This window comes from Eublepharis macularius, chromosome 8 (assembly GCF_028583425.1).
Source record: "Eublepharis macularius isolate TG4126 chromosome 8, MPM_Emac_v1.0, whole genome shotgun sequence".
NCBI classification, from domain to species: domain Eukaryota; kingdom Metazoa; phylum Chordata; class Lepidosauria; order Squamata; family Eublepharidae; genus Eublepharis; species Eublepharis macularius.
Window position 1 is genome coordinate 30,838,995 of NC_072797.1, and position 24,351 is coordinate 30,863,345.

The window sequence follows — 24,351 nt, forward strand, 5'->3', positions numbered from 1 at the left end:
CTGTTTGTTCTTCATGTTGAAATGCAACACACTATTCCAGCTATTTCCCGCTAGGGGATGAAGAGAAAGCCATACAGACATGTTGTAATAATGGTGTATTTTCCTGGCTGGGGAAAAAACCCATAGCACAATAATTACATAAATTATACTGGCATTAAAAAAACCAAAGGCCAAAAGACAAGATTGCAAAGCCTCCAGAGAGCACAGCACAGATGACTGTAAAGGGAGGGATCTAGTGAAGTTCATCATAAACCAGTGACAAACTGTATGGCCTAGAAATAAATAATAAAAAGTATAACAAAGTTTGGGTTGATTAAATGGTTTTATACATTGGATTGATAAAATGGTTTACACTGTCTGCAACGTTGTCTCATTTTGTAATCTTAGTCTTATAACATTGCTTTTTTACAATCTGTAATCTTCCTTGAGTCTTGGTGAGAAACGCAGACTATAAATGAAGACATAACTGCATTACCCTAGGTACGCCTTGTAGATTGTCAGGTGGTCAGAGTTTGCCAACGCCAGGGAAGATTTGGCAAGGTCTGCTTCGTCTTTTCTCCCAATGGGTGTAGTGAATGGAGATTTTTCTGCCATAACAGCAGCAAGAGTGGCCTATGATGGATTAAGGGACATATGATATACTCAGCATGAACAGCAGTTATATTTTATGGCACTGTAACAATAAAATGATGGACAAAGCAATTACAGTTATAAGGTGCATACACAGAGGCATGTTCCCTAAGCCCCTCATACAAGTATTTGTTTGCTTTTTAAGAGGGGTGGATAGGGAGACAGCTCTGGTCAAACACAAACCAAGCAATGCCTCTGTTCTGGCATTTAGGTGAGGTAGTTTCAGAATTATTAAGAGCAGAAACTACCGTTATTTCTCTCTCTTCCCTCCCCCCCTCAATCTGGAAACTTCTAACTTCTTAATCCTTGAAGAAATTTTGAAAACTGGAAAACACTTCACTGCTTTTCAAAGGTTTCTGAAATTCATGCAGTGGCAGAAAGATTATTCTACTTCCAGATAATGAAGGTAAAAGCAGGGGAGTGCCTCTCTCATGTTGTAAAGGCTTGAAAAGCAGGATAGGTAGAATGGTGTTGTCATTAGAGTGATCAGGCCTACATATAAGAATATGTAAGAATACAGTGGTGGAAGAGAAAGCGTGGCCACAGGGGGAAGGGAAATGGCTGCTGTAACAGTGGGACCAGGAAAATCTGAATGTAGTGATCTGCAATATAAATAAACGTGTGTGTTTTATTTCTGGGGTTTAATGTGGGGTTTTAAATAGTAAGTGCTGTGGGTTTAGATGCAGGCCTCTGAAGTAAGGAGGAGGAAGACTGGATGGATGGAGTGTGATGTGATTGGAAGGTGGCTGTATCATAGAGGGTGGAAAGAAATGTAGTTTTTAATCAGAGTACTGAGGGAAAGTGTGCAGTCAGTCAAGTTCAGTGTACCTGTGGGGAGATCTGAGAAATTCTGTCTCAGGTAAACTGTATAGAAGCCTGAAAGTGTCTCATTCTACCTAGGTCAGGCAAGCTGTGCAGAAAAGCCTGAAGGGCTCTATATGGATGAGTGTTTCTACCGTTAGCCTTTAGGAATATTCAACTATTCTGAAACCACCAAACTTATGAACTATTATTGAAACAGATATGCTTATCAATACTCAGCAACCATCACAATTATGTACTTATAAATAAACTCTACTTTCTGAAGGGAAGCAATAAAACTACTTCCCAACAACATCAAACTGATAGCAAGTAACCCATGTGGAAAATGTTCAGAGTCCTCTCTGCTCCTAGACTACAAATCAGTTTGTTGCATTAGCGTTTTTAAAAAGTTGTTACTCTGCACAGCACCCTACTACAGGCTCTTGATATTTTTAAAAATCATGTCATAAACATCAGCATTGCCAAGAAACTCCCAGAGGTCCAAAACAGCCCAGTCCGCTTTCAGCTCCTCGCCATAATAACAGTAAAAAAAATAAGCCCCCCTCCCCAAAGAATGAGGCATCATTCGAATAATTTTTAGGTTCCCACATTCAGTTTGAGGCCCTCCCAGTCCGCCCTCTGCTTGGCCCTGACATTGCCTTAAGACAACATGGCTTAGTTGGTCTCTGTATAATGGTGGTTGACTTACCACCGGATCCAAGCAGCCAAAAATAGCACCAAATATGAGCATTTTACCAATCTTTACATTGACTGGCAATGCTGCAAGGTGTTGGCCTAGAGGAGTCAACTTGGGCTCGCTCAGTTCACAAGCCCCGATCTTCCGAAGAAGGTTCATGGCATTACCAACTACTTGAGACTGAGGTGGGTCCAAGGCCTTGGAGAGGAACTCTTCAGGAGAGCCAAGATTACATTTCTGTAGAAACAGATAAATACCATTAACAAACGTTACCTAGAAATGCAAGCAATAATGAGAGTGACGGATGTTTCTTCACCAGGACTTTCTCTCCTCCATTACCCAGGTTGCGTTCCAGCAGCCAATCCGAAGCTTCTAACAGAGAGCCTGTTTTCTGAGGTTCTAATGAAAGGGTCACCTTTTCCTGCTCATTTCTACAGCTAAAACCCAAGCTCAGGTGCTAATCATGTCATCTCAGATACAGAAACCTCTTTCCCTTGGAGCTCCAAACTGTTCCACCCTGGTTTCCTTGCCTTCGTAAAGTGCCCTGTTACTAAAAACAGTTTTTCTTTATATACCTTGCTTCTTGATTCTGGTGCAAATGCCCCCCCACAGATTAAGTGGGTACTTTTAAAAGACACAAAAAGAAGTCTCTTGACAACGTCTAAGAGGCTACAGCTTTTTGCAAGCCGCAAGAAATCCAGAGACCATAAAACTACGCCAGCTACTCATGCCTCCGTGGCAAGCAAAAGTCTTAGTAATTAAGCCGAAAGCCCTTACCATTATGTGAAGGCACAGTTCTTCCAAGGGCACACGCAGTATTTCTGGAACAGAGTATTCTAGGAAACTTTCAAACCTGCAAAGACCACAATAAAGTCAGACCGCAATAAAGTCTGGTTCACATGTCCAAAATCCTCCACGTGTCTGCAACCATATGGGGAACTGAGCTGTATGCGAGTGAACTGGCAGCTATTTCTCTGATTATTGCAACTGGAAAAGGCAGTAGAAATGAAGAAATATAGAATTATGATTCAGGAAACTGGTTTTGTGAACTCTCCCTGAAGCCTTGTGCTTTGCACTTGTGCTATATAGGGAAATATTCTTGTTGTTGAATATGCCCAAGTCATTTAACAGCGAAGACAACTACTAGAGTAGATGCTTGGCAAGCACCATAATGCATTTCAGCAGATGGCTCTTATAAAAGATGAACCCGCAGCAGCATTTGCTTAGCCTCCAAAATCCTGACAGTCAGTGCTCTCTCACCTATCTCTGGTGTACATTCGAAAGCAGAATCCGTCCCTGACGCGCCCAGCTCTCCCTTGACGTTGTAATGCACTAGCTTTGCTCACGAAAGTCTCCTCCAAAGAGCTCATCTGACTGCTTTCATGGTACCTGGAAAAAACAGTATTTAAATAGAAAGTCTGGAAAATAAACCACATTTTACCCCCTCCCAATATTCTTAAACTTTAAATGGAAAAACTGGACCTGCCATCAAATTTGGTCTCCTGCCTCTCAAAAAGCTGCTTCTTTCTCAGCTCTCATCTAAGCTGCCAGGAATGCTGCATTCAGGATTAGACACCCCAATGTGACTGGTGTCCTATCTCATTAATATAACAATGAGCTGTAGCTAAACCTGCCATCTTAGTTAGGGCCTTACCAGTCGACTTTGAGCTGGCCTACTTAAACATTAGCTCCCCCTTTACCATATAGTATAAAGCAGGTGAAAAAAGCAACCCTCTTGTGGCCAAGCTGAGACCCGCCCCCCCAACCCAGGTCCAAAGCAACTAATAAATCCCATATTGTAAACTGCAGAGAGGGCAGATGGGGCAATTCTGCCAGCACAAGGCCATTTGATTGACTAGCACGAGGCCAACTCTTGGGCACCTTCCTTGAAAATGGGGCAGTACCAAACAACAATATCCCAAAGAAGAGAAACCAGCTTTTATTTATGTTATTGTTTTTGCAGTAGTTTATCTATGATCCCTTTTATATGTTCTAATTGTAATTGCCTTTGACCCTCCCTATACATGTTATTGTATTCAATATTCAAGAGGAACACTCAAAGGCAATTCTTTTTCATGTTCAGAAGGTTGCCGATAACAAGTTCAATTTTCTCACCCAAATAGCTAGCTATTCTAAATTTTAATAAAGATTGTATAATCAACAGTAAAGACACACAACCATCCATGGTTCATAACAATCAAAGAATCTGTGTTTCTTGTTTTAAAAGACCCGACATGGTACCTGGATTTTTTTTTAACTGCTAGTCTATCATAATTTTCACATCTTTTTAAAGATTAGGGTCACATCCTTTAATAATTAAGAGGGTTTTTTTGGGGGGGGGAGTAGCCTACAAGTTACACTGGGATATGTTTTCAGTGTTATCTGGACACTAAGAAAGCATACATCATTGTAACTGAATATTACCTGTTTTCCTTTGTTCTCCCAGTGTCGATTACAAAGACAACATCAGGTATAGTAATACCCGTCTCAGCAATATTGGTGGCCAACACAATCTACCAATGAAACAAAAACACTCTTGAATGCAAATATGACTAGTCAGTCTCCAGAATTCCATCTTGGAGCAAGGTTAATCAAGCAAGGGTGGCAAGACATCTCTAAAGGCTTCCAGATATTATACCAATTATCATTTTTTTGGAACTGAAACCATCTCAGCCAGCCTCTTCGATGGCCTATGCTGGGAGAAAGAGGAAAGGAATAAATAGCTGATTCTCCTGGATCTTATCTGCTTGTGGTAGCACTGACCATTGTATCTTTGTTATCCTTCCACTGGGCCTGCAAGACGGAGATGTTCTGCCAGGCATTTGGAGGTTGAGGTGGGTGGACCGCTTAAGGTATTGTATCGGCCTCCTGCCATGGGGGGAGTATGCGCTCCCCCCCACTTGGATTCTGTAGTATCTATGATTGGCCACCCGCCCCGCAGGTTATTTAGTTTGAGGGGTAGGGCAAAATGTGTGTGGCTGTGTTATAATCAATGCTTTTTTAATGTTTATACTGCTGCAAAAATTTTATTCTATTTATTGTATATTTTAAAATGTTGTGATCTGCCCTGAGCCCGCTTGCGGTAGAGCGGAATAGAAATCAAATAAATAAATAAAAATCTTTCTGGGTCATCAGACAGGCCTGAGGGCATATTCTAAAAGGTTCAAGTAGGGAGAGGAATTAGTTTTTTTTCAAAGGTAGCAACAGGAAATGTTAAAAAAAGGACCAAATCAGGGGAGCTTGAGAAGGACTGTAGTTCTGTAGCAGAAATCACAACATGGTTTAAGAGTTCAGAAAAGATCTCATTGGTACATCAGCATTTAAGGAAATAAAATCAACATGAACCATTGATAAGAGAGAGGCACGGTCAGACATCAATACATAGAGCTATTAATATTTTGTAGACATCAGTACATAAAGAGCTATTAATACCTTCCTAACACCAAGAGGAGGCAGAGTAAATGCAGCCGATTGGTCTTGAGTCGACAGAACAGAGTGCAGGGCAACTAACCGGTGCCTGAAAGAAAACAAGTATTATGCAGTTGAGAAAACTGTGGTCTTTCCCAGCAAGCTTGATCGTATCTCACTGTTCAAACCCAACAGCCTCTTCCCATTACAATGTGAAACCCAACAAGCTATTAAAACAACAAGAAGTTCCGTCTCTCTACCAACCCTCTACAAAAGCAGAAGCATTTAATGCACAGAAATGGCATGATAAAGGCCAGGGAACCTGAAACTCATGCAGGGAGTCCTTGAAGGCCAGAGTCCCATGCTGGATGGACATGCCACAGGAATGATGTCTCCTGGTGTCATCCTGCAGCTCTGCCCTCTGATGCCACTTTAGCAGTGCTACTGCAGAGCTAAGCAGCACTAGAAGCCCAGCCTGATGTCTTATCCTGGGCTGGAAATCATCTTGTTTCCAAGTGCAAGGGGTGGTATAATTTCCCCCATCTTTGGCCAACTGTACAAAGACCCAAGTGATACTACCACCCAAAGGTGGAAAAACCCTCTAACTCTCCTTCACCAGTGGATGGGTGGCCTTCTATCGGCAAGTGCACTAATCTTTTGTAATCCTGCATGAAAATCTAAGCACGCACACAAAACTCACAGTCATCCACAAGCAGTTTTTCCAAGATTTATTATTTACCTCTCCCTTAGATTAAATCTTCTGTCAGTTGAAATGAGGTCGTACAACTGCTGAATATGAGCAAGCCCTGGGAGAAAAATTAAGACAGCTCCTTCCATGTTTTTGAACTGAGGACTTCTGTCTGTAAGTATAGAAAAAGGAAGGACTGTAAAGTGTTGTGTTTTTTTTTAAAAAGAATGCAGCCACATGCAAACCCTTCCATCATACATTCTTTTATGACTATCCACTGAAGAAGAAAACCAACACCAAGTTCCTAAGAAAGACAAACCAGAGAGGGTTTTTTTTACAAAAGCATACCTAAAAATGCAAGCAACTCCAACATGAGATCAAAGTTGATCTTGTAAGGATTCATGTAGAAGACAGCCTGCTGAGTCCGATTGCTGTATTTTTGATAGTAGGGACCTAAATCAATACCTGAGGTAGCCTGTACAGGGATATTTTCCTAAAAAATGAAAAAGAAACAAACACTGAGCTTCGAAGGGGATGAAGCAGAAATCTATGCCATTTCATTTCCACATTATCACCTTAATATTATACTGTGTATGTAATACATTAAAAATTCTTAGATACAACTATTAAATGGGGAAAAAATATCAGAAACCAAAATCAATTGGCTTGCTTAAATAAATAATTACATTCACAATCAAAATGTTTAATATGTTTGTTAAACTGTATATGCTTAAAATTTAAAGAAAGGGAAACCACATAGCACTAGACTTGCCTTAAATCTGGGGGGGGGGCTGGGAGAGGGGAGACAGAGAATTCTCAGCACTTTCTTGAAAATTCTCTTTTTAAAATTCTTTTGCTGTAGGAGAACAGTAAGATGAGCAAAAGAACACTCGGGAAAATTAAAATGTTCCTCACTCTGGTTTCTGAACAGATGTTAACTTATTTAGATAAACCACTGTACAGTCTCTATGCCTTTGTTGATTAGATTTATTTATTTCATTTTACCCTGTACTTTCCTTGATTGGATTTGATTTTATATTCATCCTACTTTGCGAATCCATCAACACTTGGAAATGGTTCTTGCCTGCTCTGAGTGAATTACTCTTTTGATTAGATGTTGTTTGATCTCATAGGTGGGTATTCACACCCACCTATGCAACAAGAAACTTGTGGTCTCTCTCTGTAATAACTCCCCTATCCTGCCCTTCTGTTGTTTGCATGCTTGAGTATACATTTACCGGCCAAATGAATGAACAGTGCATAACATCTGACAAACTGAGACTTGATTCATGAAAACTTATGTTGGAATAAATTGTTAGTCTTTAAGGTGGCATTGGACTTCTGGAATAAACACCTACTCCCCCGTCTCATCAGACCCTGCTTACAGAGCGACTATGTTAAACCACAGTAATGTGTGTCAGTAGACAATAATCATCTATAAAATCTAGTAAGAGTCAGTGTCATGCGCAGGCTAGTTCTGAACTGAAGTGAACTGGGTACAAATCCCCACTCAGCCAGGAAATTCACTGGGACACCTTGGGCCATAACTCTTATCCCAATGTAGGGTTCTTGATAGACAGCATGGTATAGTGGTTAGAGCGTAAAACTAGGATTTGGGAGACCAGCTTAAAATCCCCAATTGTCCACAGAATCTTCCACGGGCCAGTTACTTTCTCAGCCTCATCACCTTTACAGGGTGGTTGTTATGGGGATAAAATAGAGGAGGGAAGAAGAATGTTGTTAAGCTGCTTTGGGTCCCCACTGGAGAGAAAAGCAGGGTATAAATATCTAAATAAAATGAATAGATAAGAATAAAAAGGGGGAACTGAACCATTTTTGAGAAGAGGTGAGACATAAATTTAATAAATTACAGCTTCCCACCTTGCTCCCATATACTCAGTTTATACCTGGTCAAGCTCAGATAAGCCATTTATCAGGTTCTTAAAGCATAACAGGAATCTATTTTCAAACTGTTATCTACAGGGTATCATGAGAGGCTACTGGAATACTTTGTTCCTAAAAAAGAACTAAGCAAACTTTCAAAATAGCTGCTTTTGTTTTATTAGCTGCCCGTATCCATTTACGAACAAAAAAGTCTTACCCGGTATTTTATAATTCCTCCACCTTTGTTGGTAACATGAATCGTTACTTCCTCCTCTTCTTCCAAGAATTTCTGGCAATACTCAGAATCTTTTTCCAAAATAAAACCAGTTTCTTCTATTACATCTTCAACATGGAAAATCTAGAGATATGCAAAATGAATGAAATTTCAAATATTTTAAATAAGCCTGAATAAAAGTGTACATCTGAGTAAAGGAGAATTAATTTTTCTACAGAGAAAGGTTCTGCTGTAATTCTGAATGTGGTGCAGGAGGTCCTTCACATTAGATTGGATTCCACGGGAAGTGAGTGAGTGAGTGAGTGAGTGAGTGAGTGAGTGAGTGAGTGTGTGTGCGCAAGAGTTCACGTGCAAGCAAAACTGCTACTCCATGCTGTCTGCCTGAGCTAAATGAAAATGATTATATCCCCACTAACTTTTCCACAAACAAGACATAGCACAAGGTATTTCTTTTGATAGTTTCAAAACTGAATTCAACAAAATCATGTGAATATCTGCTGCACCTTCTGCTGTTCCACATGGACATCATTGTTTCGTTAAAAATTACATTAGCGCACTCTGTGTTGCTGCACTACTTATGCAACAGAGTGTGCAAGTAGAACTGCATTAGGTATGTTGTCCTTTTATGCTCACACTTCAACGGATCTAACCCATTGGAGCTGATGATATCATCCAACTCCAGCTTCTGGTCAGCAACCATCTGTTCAGACACAGTCCCGCTACCTCCAACTTATCTCACCCATGAGGGACTGCTTAGCAATGACAAAGTCATATTCAAGACTACCTGGCAACTCTGATGCCAGGACTGGATTGCTAAAATTGTGTTTTAAGAGCTGGTAACACTCTCAAGATTATTAATGTAAACCTCCTTGAACAACCAGAAAACCCATCTATATGTTTCTTGTAATAGATCCAGTTGAGTTAGCCATATTAGTCTGTAGCTGCAAAATGGTAAAAAGTCCAGTAGCACCTTTAAGACTAACCAACTTTATTGAAGCATAAGCTTTCGAGAACCACAGCTTGCATCTGATAAAGAGAGTTGTGGTTCTTGAAAGCTTATGCCTCAATAAAGCTGGTTAGTCTTAAAAGGTGCTACTAGACTTTTTACTTTCTTGTAATAAATGCTTTACTGTCAACATGATAACATTAAATTTTAAATTGGGAGAAAAGTTAACATGGCAATACAGACCTAGAATGGGAGATGGCTTTCATGGGTCACAGCACCAAAACTGTAGAAATCTCTCCCCAGGGACATTTGTTTGTCCCCTTCTATCATAGACTTCCACCAGTGGGCGAAGGCCTTTTTTGGTTTCATCTGGCATTCCCTCAAGGACCTCTGCTTTCTGTCCTATGTTTTAACTGTTGGTTTGTGCTTTTTTATATGCATTTTACTTTTGTTTTTGTGATATGTTTTAATCCTGTTTTTAATTGTTGCTAGCTGCCTTGGTAGCCATAATGGGGCAAAACAGCAAATTAAGAATTGTGTAAATAAAATAAATCCCAAATTGTCAGTGGGCTATGGTATTTTACAGCAACTTCATGCTGTATGGTCTACTCCATGCTCTAAGTTTTAGGATTGGTTGTCCGATTTCCTTTCGGCTTTTAAAAACTTTGTCCAAAGCTCCCTATTCATTAAAATCTTTGGTTCTCTTTTTGGGAAAGGAAAAGGTGTTTACAAATCTGAGCATTTCAGGTTCATTCTTATCACAAGCGAATTATGATTTGTTCATGTCATATGAATGCAGCCACAGAATCAAACGAGTCATAAGATTTCAGATTTTTTCGAAAAAATATGGAGTTATCTTCATTTCACTAAAGATTCAAGATCATATAGCATGGCAAGGATGGATGTAGCTGGATGCTGTCAAGTAAGTTCTAACAGCAACTTAAGAACACGGATGTCGTTGTACATTTACCTCTACTGGATAACTCCTTCCGGAAATTCTTAATATGGGACAGTGAGTGAAATAGCTGGAGAATTTCTCGCTGTCTACAGTGGCACTCATTAAAATAAGATGCAGATCTGAACGCTTGTGCAAGATTTCCCTCAGGATAATTAGCAAGAAGTCTGACTGGACACTTCTTTCATGAACCTTGGAAGGGAGGGGGGAAGCACAGAAAATGAGTTAAAGAGAAACAAGATCTATGTATAAAATTCAAAAAGTAATATTATAATATTTTTCTATAAATTTAACTTATACATATTTTTCAGAGTATATACATTTTTGAGTCAAGTCTCACTCTGTCAGGTATCTGTTGGTCTCTAAGGTGCTACTGGACTCAAATTTTGTTCTGCTACTACAGACTAACACAGATACCTACTTAAATTATTTATAAAACTAGCAACAATGCTCATTGTGTGAAAGAAATACAACGGGCTCTAACAAACTGATTTGGCGTGCCCCCTCCCAGCGGCAAGCGAGTGCTTTGCAGTGGCCTTAAGGCCAGAGTGGGAGGGCGCTGAGGAGAGGTGCGGGGAGCAGTGCTTAGGCCGTTGGTTCAGCGGGCCTCCTCCTGGCAGCAAGCAGGCACTTTACAGTGGCCTCAAGGCCAGAGTTGTTGGCAATGTGCCTGGCACAAGAATAAAAACTGAGTCATCGCCAATATGGCTTGCCTTTTATATAGTAGGATCTGCCACTTATCTAATGCTCACCTCCCCTCAACACCTGTGAAAACATTGCTAACCTCATCTACTATAACATGAGACACATTAGAAAGAAGAACATCTTCTTGCAATTTCCGTAGAAGAACTCCTGTTGTACAGTAAAGCAGTCTAGTGGCTTCTCCGGTTCGAGACTCCATACGGATTTGATAGCCGCACAAGGAATTCTAAAATTTAATATCAGAGGTGGAAAAGACTAATTAATATTTTAAAAGGTGCATCAGGATTGAACTAAGTACTTATTTTTCTTCATGCTCCGTTTAGAATGGAAACTCTTACTCCTGATGAGTTCATCTGGGTCCCAGCTCAAAATTACAGTTCAATCTATTTAATTTATTGCAAGAATATCCTCTACTAGTTCAGCTTCAACATAACACAGCTAGGGAAAACAGTTTTACATCAAAGACTGTCCAGTCCATCTGGCAGAAAAATCAGACTATGTAGTTTCCTACCTAGCTGATATTTTCTTAAAGGAAATGCAGAACTAATCCATTCTGTAAGGAACTGATGCATATGAATAGCACACAGAGGTAACCCCCGACCATCAGAGACTTGATCCAGTATTAGCGAAACCTGCACTGAACAGTTACATTCAAAACAGTGCAACTGGAAAGTACTAAACTGAGAAAGTTAGAACATATCTCCAAAAATTCTCCCCATGTAAATCATACAACAACTTCCTCAAAGAACCATTACATATTCTCATTTAATGACTGACTAAAGGGAATACTGGTTTTAGAAAGTGTTTGTTTGAAAACAGAAATGTGTGAACTACCTATGTAAGACAAACATAGCGAACGAAAAAGTTAAAGCTACGGGTTGGATATAGCCAGATTTTTGTTTGATTCCCCTCCTTACTACAGCCCCTGTTCTACATAGCTTTTGTCCATGCAGGCCTCATGGTCCCCAGCACAGCCTTCCTGGTGGACAAAGGGGACCCTCTCACTCCCATTTTCACCTGCAGAAAAGCCGTCTGGATCCAACTCGAGGATTTAGATCGACCATGGAAGGAACCAAGGTTAGAAACCAGTTGTCCATTTAATAGCACACTGTGATCTGTGGCAGTACCATAAACACAGTAAAATGCTGTGGTGTTTTTTTTGTTTTTTTTTACAGGGCAAGCCATGAAAGTGAGCATAAACTCCAGCAGTTGTACTAAATCCACAGAGTGAGGGGAAAGACAGCAGTCATGTTTGCTCAACTTGCACATCCTCTGAACCACCAAAACATTATTCTTCAGGACACACAGCATGTGCAAACCAAGCAGTACCCGAGAAGAACTATTTTGCCAAGTTTTTCCTTTCTCCTAAACATTCGGCATAAACACAGGCTAACTCTGTTCACTGAGATTCAGATTCTGACTGTATTGGGCTCGTCAGGGGCACACCTCAACAAGGCTCCAGAAGCAGCACAGAAGGGAAAATTCCATTTGGGGCAGGGTCTCCCATCAGTGCAGCACTTCAGTGCCAGAAGACACACCTGGCACAGTCCTCCCTTCTGTTCACTTCCTAGAGAATACCGGAAATCTGTCGGTCTGTAACTGGCAGACAACCCATTCAAGCTCAGAGCTATTCTCCACGCAGCCGTTGAGCTTGTTGGATAATTGCTAACGGCCTCAGCATATTACGCTTTCTAAAAAGCAGGCTTGGTGCATATAGCCAAGCACAAGGCCCCCTTTCAAGTAATTAAATAATCAATCTTACTTTTCCTCCAGGTCCACTGTCACAGCCCAGCTCTTCACATACTCTGGTTGCCAAACTCACTGCTGAGATTCGGCGAGGCTGGGTGCAAACGATGTTGCATTTACTTGAATTTCGCTCGTTGTACAGCAAGTCCTCCAGCAAAAAATGTGGGACTTGGGTACTTTTGCCGCTGCCTGTTTCGCCAGCCACAACCACAACTCGATGCTTTTTAAGAGTCTCTATAATGGAATGTCTGTATTTAAACACAGGTAGCTGCTCTCTCTCCTTCAAAAGCCTCTGGTATCTGGGTGTGCTCTGCAGTTTTTTAAAGAGGGCCCTTGCAGGCTCCAAGTCATCTGTAACTGGGCTCTCAAGAGGAAGCCCACTGTACTCCTCTTCAGAAAGCAAGTTCTCCCAAGAGTCCTCGGCATCTTCTGATGCTTTGGGCTTGTTTTCAAGTTGCTGTTGGGGTTGCTGCTGTTTAAGCCTGTTCAACAGTCTAGCAATGAATTGATCTCTGGGCTTGTTGGCCTCCATCTTGTGTTCTTCTTCCTTTTTCTTTTCAGAATCATTCCATTCTAGCCAAACATCTCTGTACGTAGGAGGCAGTAACTGATGGACTGACTGCGGGAGGGAGGAAAAGCACATCAACTACAAGCAGGGAAAAAAATAAGCTTTGGATCTCCGATTTGACCTTTAAAGGAGAATCAAGTTCAATCACTAGGAATAAAAGAGACTTTAGACAAGCCAAGGGAGGGGCCAGAATATGTACTCAAAGCAATTTGATGGCTCTCTCCTTTTTTCTCTACTATACCCAATGCCATCTCCACAAGCTAGCTTTGAAAATTTCTCCAGTTCCAACGCTTGCTTGCAAGAGGGAAACAGTCCCCAAACCCTTTGGAAACTGCGAACTAATTACATAGTTATTTGGATCTCAAGAAGTAAAAGGCAAGGCTTTATTGCTTTTCCTGCAGTTCACTTAACTACAGCTACACAGAAAAACTTAAAAATTCATATGTGAAGATAGGGCTGTCACCCGTCTTAAGGTTTGACATCATCTCACGTCAAGTGATTGAATTTAAAACGCTAATAGTCTGAAACTCGGCATTTCAAGAGTGAGTCTGCAGTACCTCTTAATATTTTACACAAGTACAAGAAGGGCATCTTCTAATTCTTAAACTGCTTTACACTATCGGTTTGGAACCAAGACAGTTCATTTTCAAAGTAAGATCTTATATTCTAATCCAACATTTAAAACTGAGTACTTATGATGGGCTACCTATAATACATTTCAGAATTAGAAAACAACATTACACTTTAAAAGGACACAAGTTTTAATAAATCAGATACAACAGTAAGGAAACAAGCTTGTCACTACAATGAATGGGACATATAGGAGCACCTCACATGAACCTATTAAGCCTTCCTCCCTGGAGCAACAAAACTGTCAAAAATACCAGGAGAAAAGGCCCCCCATGGTTTCTTTTGAAACCGATCAGACTGTTCAGCCTGAAAGGCAGACCGTTGCCGTTCAAACACACAAGTCAACATTTGATTCTCCAAGCGATGAACATACACTGGCAAATAAGCACTTGCTACAAAGATACTCACACAGTGGCTTGGGAGCCACATGTGGCTCTTTGAAACGCCACTCGTGGCTCTTCTGAGCATTGTTCCCCAATATGGCACATGCCTCATGTTTCAGAGAAGCTGGCAAGGCCCAGGAGGGCTTGTGGTTGGCAGGTGCTTCCAGCTTTGAAACAGCCACTGCCAGAGGAATGGGTAAGCTGCCACCCTGAGGAGTAAGTCAACAAGGCTCTTTTGGTTGACAGTAATTGCAAATGTGGCTCTCTGCAAGCTGTGACATACTAAAATAATGCACAGTTGCTTTCATCCTAGAAAGAGTTTACAAAGATTAATTATTTTATAAACCTCACCTGTCCTTTGGTTAAATTATAGAGTGCCAAAGTAGCAGCCAGATGCTGAGCCTGCATGCTGTCCTCCGTGAGGATTGCTGGACACACTGCCATAGTGTCATCAGCTGATTTGACAACTCTTGCCCTTAAAAAAAAAAAAAAGGAACAAATTTATAAAAGTACTTTCACCGACAAAGTAGTCATTTCTACCTTAATAGCAAAATATGCTTTTGTCTACACATTCCCAAATTTTAACCTCACCCAAGCACTTGGGACCATAACTGACACCAAAGGGGTACAAACCCCCCTCTATTCCATGACATGTTATGCTCCATGGACTATCAAAGTCTGCAATTTGTCTATTTCTTTTAAACATTAACAGTTTTCTTATGTCATAGTATAAGGTTACATTGAACATAATAGCTGCCTTATGATGATGCTATAAAATAATGAAAATCAGTATTTAAATGATTTCCCTATTTGCATCTATAGGAGCTTTAAAAAACCTCTGGTAATAACATAAATAAAGATCCCACCCAGAAAACAATAGTTATAAAGTAGTTATTATGCTTCTGTTTATATTTTGGTCGTTCTATCCCATGGGTTCATATTGGCATGAAAAAGGTTTTTTTTCCTCTCCAAATGTAAATACTTCTAAACCTAAAAGGCTCACAATATAAGAAATTTAATGATTCGGGGAGAATAAACAGAAGCAAGAGAAAGTAAAATAGTATTTTACATATTGTTGTGGAAGTTGAGTCAGGAGAATCTTTACTTTTCAGTACTGATTTTCCAGTTATACTTGATTACAATTATAGTTTACAGGCCAACTTGAAGAGGGAGGAGGCAAATTCATCCTAACAAGGAAGTTGAAAACTCATGTGAAATTGTAACCCTACTTCCATGAAAAGAAAAAACACACAAGAGGTAGTGTTTGGCTGTTGCTACATGGTCAAAAATTATGTGGGTGCCTTTTTCAATGTATCTGCAATCTTAAAAGAGTTACACCCTTCTTAAGCCTTCAGTGGATTTAGAATAATGTGATTCTAAAAAGCTCAAGTGACCAGTATTACAAGAAACAAAAAAAATCACTATTTCTTTTCCCTGTGCCATTTTCTCTAAAGTGAGTGAAATGAAGGAAAATACTAAAAAAAACCTTACTAGTCTGACATACATTTCTCCTGGAATGCAAGACACTGAATAAAGTACTCAGGTTCACCTTTAGAAGTGGGTGAGGTAGGAGGGAGAAACCTAGTTCTGTCATGAATTCACAGTAACTTTGACAAGGTCATATCGTCCACCTCAACTCCCCATTTGCAAAACTGGGGAAAAACAACCCAGTTCAAAGGTTTATTGTAAAAACAAATGCAACAGAAACAGGCCCAAGTATTCCTTATAGATAAGAATTTAATATATCCATTCAGAATTACACTGAAATGTAAAAGAAATGGAAAGCATTAATCAAAATTAAGAGAAAAGTTAACTTTATTAGTAGTACATACCTACATTTCCAATACCTTCCCACTGGAACTTTTTCAAAAGAAGGGTTTGGACACTTGGGATAATGTTTTCTGCACCAATCAATCAAAAACTGTTTGGGAGATTTACCGGTCCAGCTTCTAGCAGTATAGTCGAAATTCCTCACATCTGGAGGTGCTCTCTTTTTCACTAAGGTTTGCAAAAACAAACATTTACACTGTTTTAGAATGGAAGTACAAACGCATGCCACTGCAAGATTTTGAAGAACTGGTTTAAAACAGAGTTACATGACACAAGGATGTTGGCTTATTCAAATGCACAGTACACTGTGAAAACTGAAATACTGTCTGGAAATGAGATTAGGATGAGCAGAAGATGCCATATACATGCATAATCCAGATGAATAAGAACCATAAAAATAGTCACACTGATCAGTTATGAAGCTCTTAGGAGAATCAGACTTCCTCTGTAGAAGAACAGCGGCAAAGGGGCAGAAATTAAACACAAGAAGATACAACAATAGGAAAAGTTTGTGGAATTGCTGCCTGTCAAACAGCTGCTTGAAGACAGGATGGAGAGGGGAGGAAGTGATCTTTAGTTTCGCCAGTATGTTTAGCATTTTAAGCTTACCTCACAATCCTAAGCAAGTACACCCAGAAGGAAGTCCCACAGAGTTCAACTGGGTTTACTGTTAAGTTAAATGCGCTTAGAACTGCAAGGCTGTATGCACGTTTACTTAGGAGTAAGCTGCACAGAGTTCAATGGGTATAAGGATGATGCCCAAATGCTTCTGGACAAAAGTGCAGCAGGCACCTGATTTCAAGCTAGAGTTGCCAACCTCTAGGTAGGGCCTGGAGATCTCCCAGAATGACAACTGATCTCCCAGTTACAACCTGGAGAAAATGGCTGTTTTGTAGAACAGACTCTATGGCATAATACCCCATTGAGGTCTTTCCCCTCTCCAAACTCTGCAGCCCCCAGGCTCCACCCCAAAATCTCCAGGAACTTCTCAACTTGGGGCTGACAGCCCTTTTCCCAGCCAAGTCTGTTCCATTTCAGGGAATTTATCCAAAACAGACCTTTTTCAGCAGGAAGGGGGAGCGGGGAGGGGTCCCTTTAAAGCCAAACTCTAGGCAGGGAATTTTGCACCAACAAGGGTTTGGCTCCCTTTTGGATTTGTCGGCAACTTGAAGGAACGCTCCTTAAAACACTGCCCCACAGCAAGCTTTTCTTTTGCAAACCGGCTGCTGAGTCAAGCAAGATGCCCATAATGAGTCCAAACCATGACATGACTAGCGAAGAGATCTGACTGCCTCGGGAATGAGTTGCTTCGTCTTTTAGGGGTACGCGAAGCAAATGAGAGACGTAGCATGCCTGTTGCACCACCAAGTGAGATGAAAGTCTAAGAGAAAGTTTTCCTACCAAGGACTGGATAGGAAACAGTTTTGAATTAAAGGCAGAAACCTGTAATGAGGGAATTGGCTTGTGCTTCTCTTTCAGGCTGAAGATTTCCAGATCGTAACAAAAATGAGAGAAGAGTTTGCGGTCCAGTAAGTAAGTAAGTGGGGCAGGATCCATGCAAGAGAGAGTTCTGAGGAGTCGTCTCTCCCATAAGATGAATGGAAAGGATTAGGTTTCTAAATATCTGCTAAAGCTAAAAAAAACCCTACATTTTATTTCCCATTTCCTCCTTTTTGAAGCAAGTATGTGCTCGTGAGGATAAGGCTGACAGCAGCCAAGGAAAATACTTTTGAATATTCCGAGACACTCAAAACACACAGGAGGAAAATTATAGTAAGCGAACCTTTACTTTAATGATACTGCTCATTTAGCCTTGAGCAATGGCACACTAAATACCACAAACACATTTTAAAATAACCTAACATTTACCACACCTAAAATTCTTTAAATTTAATTATATATTAAATATTCTATTTTAAATTGAATTATATAGGCAACAGCCAGTGTAACTCCTAAATCCATGCCTGCCTTTTTTTTTTTAAAAAAAAACAACCTTATTTGGTATTGTCAACCTCTCGTTATCGACAAATCCCTAATTCTACGAAAAATATTGCATACCAGAAAAACAACACTCCAAAGTTTCTATCTTTTGCGAGGTCCATCAGAATATGGAATCCTTTGCTTTAGACCTTTCTTTACCTGGGAAGGAACAGAGTTTAATCTTGCATGCATAAATGATAGTAGGCAAACCAAAATATTATGGAGTTGTCAGAATGTTGTTAACTTAGAAATCTCTGTTACTTAGTTGATCCTGTTAACGTAGTTATGTAGTAAGCTAGAGTTCTCGATAAAGGTTTTACGGTGATCTAAGCAACTCCTGCCATACCTTTTTGTTCCTCAGAAGCTGCTTGAGGTTTTTCGAGCACATTCAGATTCAAAGCACCGTCTGCTTCGAGAGGCACTGGAGCCTTTTTCTTTTCACTTGGTTGGCTTGAAATTTTGATAGCAGGATTGAATACAGGATGTTCTTCCAATACTGACATTTCTGCCAGAAGGGAAAATATGATGGGTTATTCAAGGATTCTAGAGGGTTCTTAATTAATACAAGTAACAGTGCAATCCTCTAAGCCGCATTATTTCAGACTAATGCCATTGAAATTAGTAGGTTTAGAGTGGCATAAGACCACAGAGGAGTTCACTATAAGAGAGGAAGGGGAGGCTATATAGCTTATCAAAGTTTCACAACTGGATTAAAGTTCTATTCATTACCTGCAAATTATTTACCACCATTAAACCATGACTATACCCAAACAATTGCTGATGGCACAGCAAGAAAACCACAGGCGGTAGTTGCACAAAATCCTTTACCAAGGTTGCACATGAAACAAATGCAGATGGCTCCAGAAATTAGATGTAGGAAGTCAGGAATAAGTTCCTATCTAAGCAGTACAACAAGCAGCTTACAAAATATGGCTATCACTCAGACAATGAAGCTGACGGCTCAACCATTACAAATACTTGTTTTGGTTTGTCAGACCTAAAGAAAAGGCTATCAATATGAGTAAGAAAGAATGACCAGACAAATGGGCCTATATACTTAAGAGTACAGACACACATGCATGCTCGCAGAAGGCACTGATTGGTGTGGCCTGCAAGAAGCTCATGTCTTGGGAGCCTTCATCCATAGCTGTGTGGTGGATCTGCAGAGGAAAGAAGCTTATTTGGCTGAATGGGAATACATGAAGCTAAACTAGGTGCTGCCTGGTTGCACCTGAGCTTTGCATTGGTGGAGAGAGAAAGGGAAGCAGAGTGAACCGGCTGCTGAAGACTGCTCCCTCAACTCTTTCCTTATCCGTATTATGAAAATAGAAGTAGAAGCAGAAAATAATAGTATTATGAAAATAGAAGTATTATGAACATAGAAGTAGTCTGTTTTATCAGGAACATTTTGTCTTAATGTTCAAGTATCTGATGTGATTTTGACAAGGGAGTCCTGCCAGGGTCATGGGACTTAACAGAAAATATCTTGCTGGTTGTTCTATCACTTTGGGACACATCCATTCATTGGCATCCTAGCATGGAACCAAGGCAGTATACATTTTCTCAAGAAGTCTCCCATTCAAGCACTGATGAGAATCAGCCCTCCTTAGCTTGTGCAAAACCATGTGCCTTCAACTCATATTCTTGGGCAGGGCATTTGTACAACATGTGGCTATGGAGTCTGAATGTGAGAGAATTCTGCATGAAGGGCTCCAGCCCCATTGTACAAGGTGGAATACAGCGAACTGCATCTTTGATACATAAGGCTATGCCATTCCACAATGATAATTAAAAAACCTTAGGACACATGATCTGCGCTGAATATCAACACCATTGACTTTGTTAGGATTGCCCAACATAAGAACTATATTAATGCTCTTACCTTGCTGAATGCGTCTTATCTTTTCTTGTGCTACCTTCTGGCCTTGCTTGTTTTTGTCTTGCTTGGAAGAACTTGCCTCTTCTTTGGCGTCCGCAAGTTTGCCAGCTAGGTGTAAATACCTTTCATTCTGTTCCAAATCAAGTAATTAGTATATTTTGCAAGTGTAAATCGTGTATTTCAAACATGGTGCTATCAAAACAGTTCAAGGGTCACTAATATTTTTGTAGCATTGATTTTTAGGGACATGTGAATAAATCCTGGCTTAGGGCCCTTGGGGGGCGTACTGTGGGCTTTTCCCCATGCCAGAAAAAGTGACCTTGAACTAGTCATCTTCTCTCAGTCTAAACAACATCACAGGCTTGTTGTGGGAGCAAAACAGAAGAAGGAAGAACCATGGATGTCCTCACTGAGTTCCTTCGAGGAAGGAGCAGGATAAAAATAGAAGTCTCCTAAGAATTTCCAGCACCACTCAGTAATGTCCCAACAATGGGTCCCATGTCACCTAACAGTGTCAAAAGACACTCCAATTACAATGCCAGCGTTGCTATCTTACAAATAATGCCATTTTTTTTCTTAAGCAGGTAAAGGAACCTTGGCTTGCACGACAGTGCCCTGTGTTTGTTTATTATTATTTACAAAATGTATAGCCTTCCTTTGTCTAGTCCAGGTCCCTGAAGCTGCTGAACAATAAAAATGCCTCATAAAAACGCAATAAAACAAAAGGTAACACACAGGCAGAAAAAAACAGAAACCAGCAATTAAAGCATAAGGCAAAAGGAGAGAATCATTGAGGGAATGCCAGACAAACAGAGAAGTTTTTAGCCACTGGCAGAAGACTGTAACAGAAGGGGTAATTCAGATTCAGAAAGACTGAGGTAACTGTAGCAATGAGAACAATATACAACTCATTTGCTTAGGTCTAAAAGTAGAGTTTCTACTCCTAGCACTTGCAACTGCAGGCATGAAAGAATGTGGCCATCATCTAGTGATTAACGCAGAAGAGAATGGTCAAATATGGTGCTTGGTGTTCTTTTGCATAACACATAGGTGTTACAAAACGAAAGGTTTTGTGGATGCACAATTTTATTTTAGAGCAGAGTTTAGAGAGCTTCTGCCCCTGGAATACAGGCGGTAGAGCACAGGTGCCTCTTGTGCTCCTTGATAAAGGTCATATGATTTTGCAGAAGTCTTCTCTCCCATAAGAGACTGTGTTGCTGTGATTTTAGTTTAGAGACTGTTTCACTTAAGGAGGTTGTTCCAGGCAAAAGAGGGGCTTTGCTACTATACAAAATGTTAAATTAAAATGGGTAAAAAATAAAGACTTCATAGTACATTTATCAAGAAAAAACACTTTTAACCCATGTTATCAAGTGTAAAAGTAAAATTAAATAATTACAGTTTCCTAGACCAGGGATAACATAACTGTAGCTACAAAAAGTGATCATGGAAGAACTCCTTCCTCCAACAAGGAGACCCTTAGCAGAGAAGCACTATCACATTTAACCAACTGAAATTATAAAAGCTTAACCTTAGGCAACATCTGTTAAAACTCTGTTATAGTATCAACTGAACCAAGATCCACAGCAAACTGGCTACAGACTTACTGGGTCAAATTTTTCCTCATCTTCTGGATTTTTTGTAGATTCGCTTTTCTCTTCATCGCTCTGTTGCTCAGCATACTGCAAGATCCATTCCTTCATGCTGATATCTTTCTTTATTCCTGTGTTTGCCTTATGGGTATTTCAAAAGTGCGTAGGTGATTAATATGTCTTTTAACATGTGACCAGTGGATAATAATACATTAATAAAGGGACAATGTGTTAAATGCTTCAAGATGTATGCATTTGTGCGTTACTTCTCTAACTTATACTTCAAACAACAGTACCTAATGTTGTCACACATGAGTATATTATGCTTGGTGAATTCATGGGATAGTTCACAGTTATTTCCTAAAAGTAATCCTGATATATGATGGCTATGAATACGTCCTATTTAAAAATGTAAGCGATGGGGTCTGAGCTTGCTGAGCTGAGACTGAGAGAGACGTTGGGGTTGTCGTGGATAGCTTGATGAAAATGTCAACTAAGTGTACAGCAGTGGTGCAAAAGGCTAACAGTGTGCTAGAATTATTAAGCAAGGAATGAGAATATAGTAGTCTACATTGTAATGTCCTTGTATAGCCATGGTGCAGCTTCATTTGGAAAAACTACAAAGGAGGGAAAACTAAGATGATGAAGGGTTTGCAGCACCTTTCCTATGAGGACAGGCTGAAAAGCTTGGAAATTTTCCGTTTAGAAGACAAGCCAATTAAGTGGGAGACAGTGCATGATACATGTTGTGCATGGAGTGGAGGAAAAGGCTACGGGCAACATTTTCCTCCGTCTCCCACAACATTAGAAGTTGGGGGACAGCTAATAATATTGATGGCCAATACAGTCAGAACGAAAAAAGGAAGTACATCTTTCCTCAAGGAGTAATTAAAAGAATTCACCGCTGTAGACATAGTGATGGCCACTGGCATAGATGTTAGATTCCATGTACAGAAGCAACAAACCTCTGAATATGAGTGCTAGGAGGCAACATCAGATAAAGGCCTTGTCTAACCTCCAGGACCACTCATTGGCTGCTGTACAGAACAGGATGTTGGACTTGATGGACAACCAGTCTGATTCAGCAAGTCTCTTCTTAAGCTATTTCTGGAGTATGGGTAATTCCATGGATAGGAGACTTTCTAGGAACTCTATGTATGCTACCTTGGAGTTCCACAAGGAAAGACAAACTATAAATATCTTTACAAGATAAATATCTTGTATCTGAATCTGGACCCCTTGCAGATTGATATAGCCAGAGATCAGGGCCAAGTTCAGAGATAGGATATTCTTCTGTAAACCTGGGCAACTCCTCAAGTTGGCAGAAAAATTTGAAAAATTGAGAAAGGAATTAAATCCTGTCCAAAGGGACAGCATTGTCTGTGCATGCACTTAAGAGTGGGGAGGAGAAGGAGCTGGCTGAGCCCAGCTGTAGCGCCAGATCAGGTATTGCCACCTGCTGCCACCCCCACCCCTGCCTTTCTGCAGACTAGTGGGTGAGAAGGCGTGGGTGCCACCAGAGACAGGAAGGCCGGTGGCTGGGTGGAGGGGTGGGACCAAGGACTACTGCCCCTTCCTCTCGTGCTGAGGCTGCAGTGCTACAGGCTGGCACAGGAGGAGAACCAGGAGCTATCACCCCATCCTGCCAAAGATTCAGCCAGACAGGTGGGGCGGGGGGAAGGGTTGACTGCAGGCCCTTCCCTCCTTGCGAGCCAGGAAGGTAGAGGCAACAGCGTTGCAGCTGGGGAGTCTGACCAGAGAGGGGATGTCCCACTGAGCAGGGAAGGGAGGATGGCGTCCCCTGCTTTTAACATAAATTAGTTGATGCCTTGGTTAAACTTAACTGTTCACATGAATATTGCCTAAAAAACATGCCAACTTGCACAATCATTGTTAACACATTAATCAAAGTGTGAATCATTTTAGAAGAAAATTTATTGATTCTGTTGCTGTATTTCTAAGTTTCCGAAACATGGTCGTCGTCATCTTTAAAAAAACAGCTTTATTATGATCCTTTTTTTTAACTAGTTCTGACAATTGACAAGATTAAAATACTTCACAAAAAGTGAAAAGATTTCTACCTTCGGTAATTTTATATCATGCCTCATTCTGAAAGGCACTGGGAAAAGATTAAGAGAATAACCAATTTCATGGGGAAAAAGTGGGACATGAAGGGTAAAATGTGGTCTTTGGATAGCTGTTAAGAGGGGAAGATAGATCTTTACTTGATATTAGAGATTGAATTATGATATTGTATAGTTAAGAGTGATATAGTATATTTTATAGTAATGTGGAAATCTAAATAAGAAATGTATTTCAAAATTAGTAGATATAGATGTATACTATATATTATAATATAGAAATAGGTGTTAATAAAATAGGAGATAGGGAAGTAGTATATATAAGGGGAATGGAAAACTGTTGGAAGTCAACTGAAAAGGGGGGGGGAATGGGTGGGATTATTATAATGTGATGGATACTGAAGTTATGTATTATGATTGGTATATTTTGACCCATCCAATAAAAATTCTTTACAAAAAAAAAGAGAGAGAATAACCAATTTCTGTCCTGTCTGAACAACTGGCTTTAAACATACCTTTTTTTCACAACCATCTTCCTTCTTTTTATTATTTGGTACTTGAGGTGTTTCACATGGTGGAGCAGGAGGATAAAATTTTGCTCTTGTTTTCTGTTGCACTTCACCAAATTGCTGACTAAAACCTTCTGGCAGTGCATCTTTTTTTAAAAAGTCACAAAACAGATCAGGGCATGTATCAGGAATCAATAATGTCCTACA

General features: G+C 40.2%; 1 protein-coding gene across 2 annotated transcripts in view; it reads right to left on the reverse strand.

Moving 5' to 3' along the window:
• DHX29 (DExH-box helicase 29) overlaps window positions 1-24,351 on the reverse strand; it is a 35,538-nt gene that overhangs the window by 7,773 nt on the left and 3,414 nt on the right. The window contains exons 5-22 of one of the 2 annotated variants that reach the window (XM_054987123.1): window positions 24,151-24,290; window positions 21,570-21,695; window positions 19,966-20,092; window positions 18,430-18,588; window positions 16,106-16,271; window positions 14,625-14,748; window positions 12,709-13,311; window positions 11,029-11,172; window positions 10,260-10,436; window positions 8,326-8,466; window positions 6,573-6,717; window positions 6,276-6,396; window positions 5,561-5,645; window positions 4,553-4,641; window positions 3,389-3,517; window positions 2,906-2,981; window positions 2,141-2,365; window positions 476-612 (exon numbers count right to left, since the gene is read on the reverse strand). In XM_054987123.1, the coding sequence (XP_054843098.1) occupies window positions 476-612; window positions 2,141-2,365; window positions 2,906-2,981; window positions 3,389-3,517; window positions 4,553-4,641; window positions 5,561-5,645; window positions 6,276-6,396; window positions 6,573-6,717; window positions 8,326-8,466; window positions 10,260-10,436; window positions 11,029-11,172; window positions 12,709-13,311; window positions 14,625-14,748; window positions 16,106-16,271; window positions 18,430-18,588; window positions 19,966-20,092; window positions 21,570-21,695; window positions 24,151-24,290 (2,914 nt within the window). Of the gene's footprint in view, window positions 1-475; window positions 613-2,140; window positions 2,366-2,905; window positions 2,982-3,388; window positions 3,518-4,552; window positions 4,642-5,560; window positions 5,646-6,275; window positions 6,397-6,572; window positions 6,718-8,325; window positions 8,467-10,259; window positions 10,437-11,028; window positions 11,173-12,708; window positions 13,312-14,624; window positions 14,749-16,105; window positions 16,272-18,429; window positions 18,589-19,965; window positions 20,093-21,569; window positions 21,696-24,150; window positions 24,291-24,351 lie in introns of those variants that run through there. The other variant, XM_054987124.1, reaches the window with a different exon arrangement.